This window comes from Choristoneura fumiferana, unplaced genomic scaffold (genome assembly GCF_025370935.1).
Source record: "Choristoneura fumiferana unplaced genomic scaffold, NRCan_CFum_1 Sck3bRy_111;HRSCAF=297_pilon, whole genome shotgun sequence".
Classification (NCBI taxonomy): domain Eukaryota; kingdom Metazoa; phylum Arthropoda; class Insecta; order Lepidoptera; family Tortricidae; genus Choristoneura; species Choristoneura fumiferana.
The window spans coordinates 1-3101 of record NW_027412792.1 but is presented as its reverse complement, the minus strand read 5'-3'; the positions used below and the strand labels follow the sequence as shown (position 1 = coordinate 3101).

Below are 3101 nucleotides of genomic sequence, written 5' to 3'. Positions count from 1 at the left end.
GCGACTCCTATTTGTGATAAAAATTTGCAGGTATGTAGAGTGAACGATACTGAGCCGTAATAACATAGTCTCTCAAAATGTCCCAATTGGTTTGTATGGAAATTTCCTTTTTTGTTACCAAAACTATGGATTTGCGGTAACAAAAAAGGAACTTTCCATAATTGGGACATTTTCGGGAGACTATGTTATTTAAACTCAGAGTGAACGATTCACTCTATCTACCTGCAAATTTTTACCCAAATCGGAGTCGCAAATCAAATGTACAAACGTTTTTAGAAATGCTCATTTTAGCACTGTAGCTTGCTGTGACAAAGTATCAAACTGTTCAGCTACCTATGAGCTTGACTGCTTCGAATTAGGTTTGATGCAACATCTGTCTCCGATGATGACGTGTCAGCTAAACTGAACGTGCCCGTAGTCTGCAAGTACGACGGATTATTTGCGGTAGTTCTAGTTCCTTCACAAGACCTTGAAGAAAGAACTTTTCCGCCTTTGTACCTTTGCAAGAACTGAAGATGCTACTGCGAAAGGAACAAAGGCTAAAAAATAAACGCAGTTTTTCCTTCAAGTCTTGTAAAGGAACTAATGCAAAAAAAACGCAATAGTTCCATCGCACGAACATCCAAAGGAAACACTGCCAATAATCCAGTACGCACGACTACAAACCTGCTGGATCGGAAAAAAATCCTAGCAGATAATGCTTACAATAGGTAGTTATATGATACGAATCGACAACTGTTTTCGACTCGAAGGTAACAAAGGGAGTGTAGATGATTTTGGAACTGCTCGTAGTCTTCTGCTGATTGTGCCAAATCATCGGTTATGATATCCTAACAAAATCAATTTGTATAAGTAGGTACAAAATTAGCACGGATAATTTTTTACCGCAATTAGCCATGCTAACTTTTTTAATATGTATGGAAATCTCAAAACCATTTCGAGAAACAAGCTTTCGGTACAGTTTCTATGTATCAGATTTAAAAAAAATCATACATTATTAAGATATTCGTTGAAATGTTTTGATCTTCAAATGACCTTTCTCTACGTCATCAAATGAACAATGGATAATGATTCCTATGCCTTATTCAAAAAAAAAACACCGACGTCTGTCTAGTCTAAGTCAAACACAATCGTGACGTTGACGTATCGTTTCGTTTTGTAGTAATTGTAGTTTGTTTGTTATTTAAACACAAAGAGTAAATAAAACCAGCATATTATCCTCTAACGGAACAGAAAATGGCCAAAAGGACGGCTAATTTCGAAAAAGCCGATTCCCGGAATTTGCCACTAGTGGACAATGTTATGATACTGGAGTTCATGACGAATTCTAGCAACCACAACATCGCTGAAATAAGAGGAGCTAAAGCTCTTATGTAAGTAAATTTCTGGCTTAAAAATAACAACTTTATTATTTTGATACCAAATTAAATAGTACTACAGTTGAATTTATTTTCTCCCCTTTTTAGGTCATCCCGGGATAGTTACTTGTCCTCAGCTGTGGGATATGTGGAAGTGCAGAGAAGCTTGGGAATCTGTATTGTCAAAGCCAGAATTGTACCAGAGCATAGAACACAAAAGTCATATACTGTAATGGCCAAAATAAGGGAAACTGATGCCGAAATCTTAGAGTCAAACTGTTCTGATTGTGCAGCTTCTGCAGGTAAGATCTATTAAATCTTTCCTTGCGTAACTTTGATTGATTTAAAAAAAAGTCTTTTTGTAACTATAGTTTTTTTATAATGTTTTTTTTATTACTTTTAACTTACAAATATAAAAAAATAGGCAGGATGTTACCAATTTAACCTCAAATCAATCAGTTATTTATACCAACCTCTTCTTTTTAAGGTGGCTGCAAGCATTCTTTACTGCTTTTATTTTGGCTTGAAAAGCAGAGTTGTGAGCCTTCCTGCACATCTACACAATGCTTCTGGATTAAGCCTACTTTGGGATCTGAACGAACTAAACATGTTTTGGCAGAAGATGTATACAAAAATGTTAAAAAAATTAAGATGGCTCCAAGAGATCCTACAATTTTACAAACTTTTTATGAACAATGTGTGCAAAGAGATGCAAAAGGTTCACTAATATGTAATTTACAACAACAATTAAAAAAAAAAAACTTTTAATCTCTTTGACATGTCGGTAGATTTTTTTGAAAAGGAAAGTAATCATGATTTTGAATATTTTAAAGACACATTAGATCACCAAATAGGTAAAGATGATATAGAAAAAATAAACCAAGAAACAGCAAATCAGGTTAATAGTAAATATTGGCATTATATTCGGCAGGGACGGCTCACTGCTTCAAAATTGTATGAAGCTGCTCACTGCAAGACTGATGGCACATTAGTCCGACAAACTTTTTGGAAAACTTTTATATATCCAAAAATAATGTTAAGTGCCAAATGTAACTAACATCACAATACAAGTAACTTAGCCGTATTCTTGAAATTTATATTTATACCTATGACTGCGCGGAGCGTTAGGGTTGGCAGCTACAATAGTTACATATATGTGAATATTTATTTTTTAGCTTAATATCATATACATGTTAATGTAACAGTTGATGTATACAAATTAGTGTATGTGTAGTATACATACTTATGAGTTCTTCAATGTGTATGTATTAATGAGTATTAGGATGATTCTAATTTTGTGCAGTTTTAAATGGTATATTTATGTCCTTGGCAGTACTACACAAAATGTTAACAACTGAAGAATGTTTTAAACTAAATATGTTTTTAATTTTTGTCCTACTTTTTGTATCACAGAAACATATTTTATTATTATTAAAATAAAACAATTCATGTCTTTACAAATTCAGTTTATTTTTATTAAATCACCCTGCAAATTTATAAGCCCACAAGCAATCATTATGATTTGATCCAAGAAGCCTACATGTTTGTGATTGACAACAGAGTGGGGCTTTAAGATTTTTAAATTCTCTAATTCGCCTGATGACACGCTCAACATGGATTCGCAAACTTGCAATCGTTTTGCTCTTAAGGACTTCTTCTCTGGAAGGTTTCTGATTTGCGTAAACGCTTGGTGGACGCAATAGTTTTATATTCTTATTTACTAATGCAGACTCAATTTCTTTT

The 3101-nt window shown here is 33.7% G+C and overlaps 1 protein-coding gene across 2 annotated transcripts; it reads left to right on the top strand.

Moving 5' to 3' along the window:
* The first annotated feature begins 1001 nt into the window (after window positions 1-1001).
* On the top strand, window positions 1002-2931 carry LOC141444976 (uncharacterized). Of its 2 annotated transcripts, XR_012453253.1 has the most exons (4): window positions 1002-1373; window positions 1467-1660; window positions 1846-2212; window positions 2487-2931. XR_012453253.1 is itself a non-coding variant. In XM_074110755.1 (3 exons), the coding sequence occupies exons 1-3, from the start codon at window positions 1237-1239 to the stop codon at window positions 2124-2126; spliced, it is 612 nt and encodes a 203-aa protein (XP_073966856.1). In that variant the 5' UTR covers window positions 1002-1236; the 3' UTR covers window positions 2127-2931. The 2 variants fall into 2 exon arrangements, 1 of the variants encoding a protein (XP_073966856.1); XM_074110755.1 differs by having other exon boundaries at window positions 1846-2931.
* Window positions 2932-3101: the final 170 nt, after the last annotated feature.

Excerpts from the sequence above, each read along its gene's own strand:
- LOC141444976 (XM_074110755.1), top strand. The coding sequence starts at position 1,237 with ATGGCCAAAAGGACGGCTAATTTCGAAAAAGCCGATTCCCGGAATTTG. Across the intron at positions 1,374-1,466 it reads AGAGGAGCTAAAGCTCTTAT|GTCATCCCGGGATAGTTACT; the intron begins GTAAGTAAATTT and ends TCCCCTTTTTAG. Across the intron at positions 1,661-1,845 it reads TGATTGTGCAGCTTCTGCAG|GTGGCTGCAAGCATTCTTTA; the intron begins GTAAGATCTATT and ends CTTCTTTTTAAG.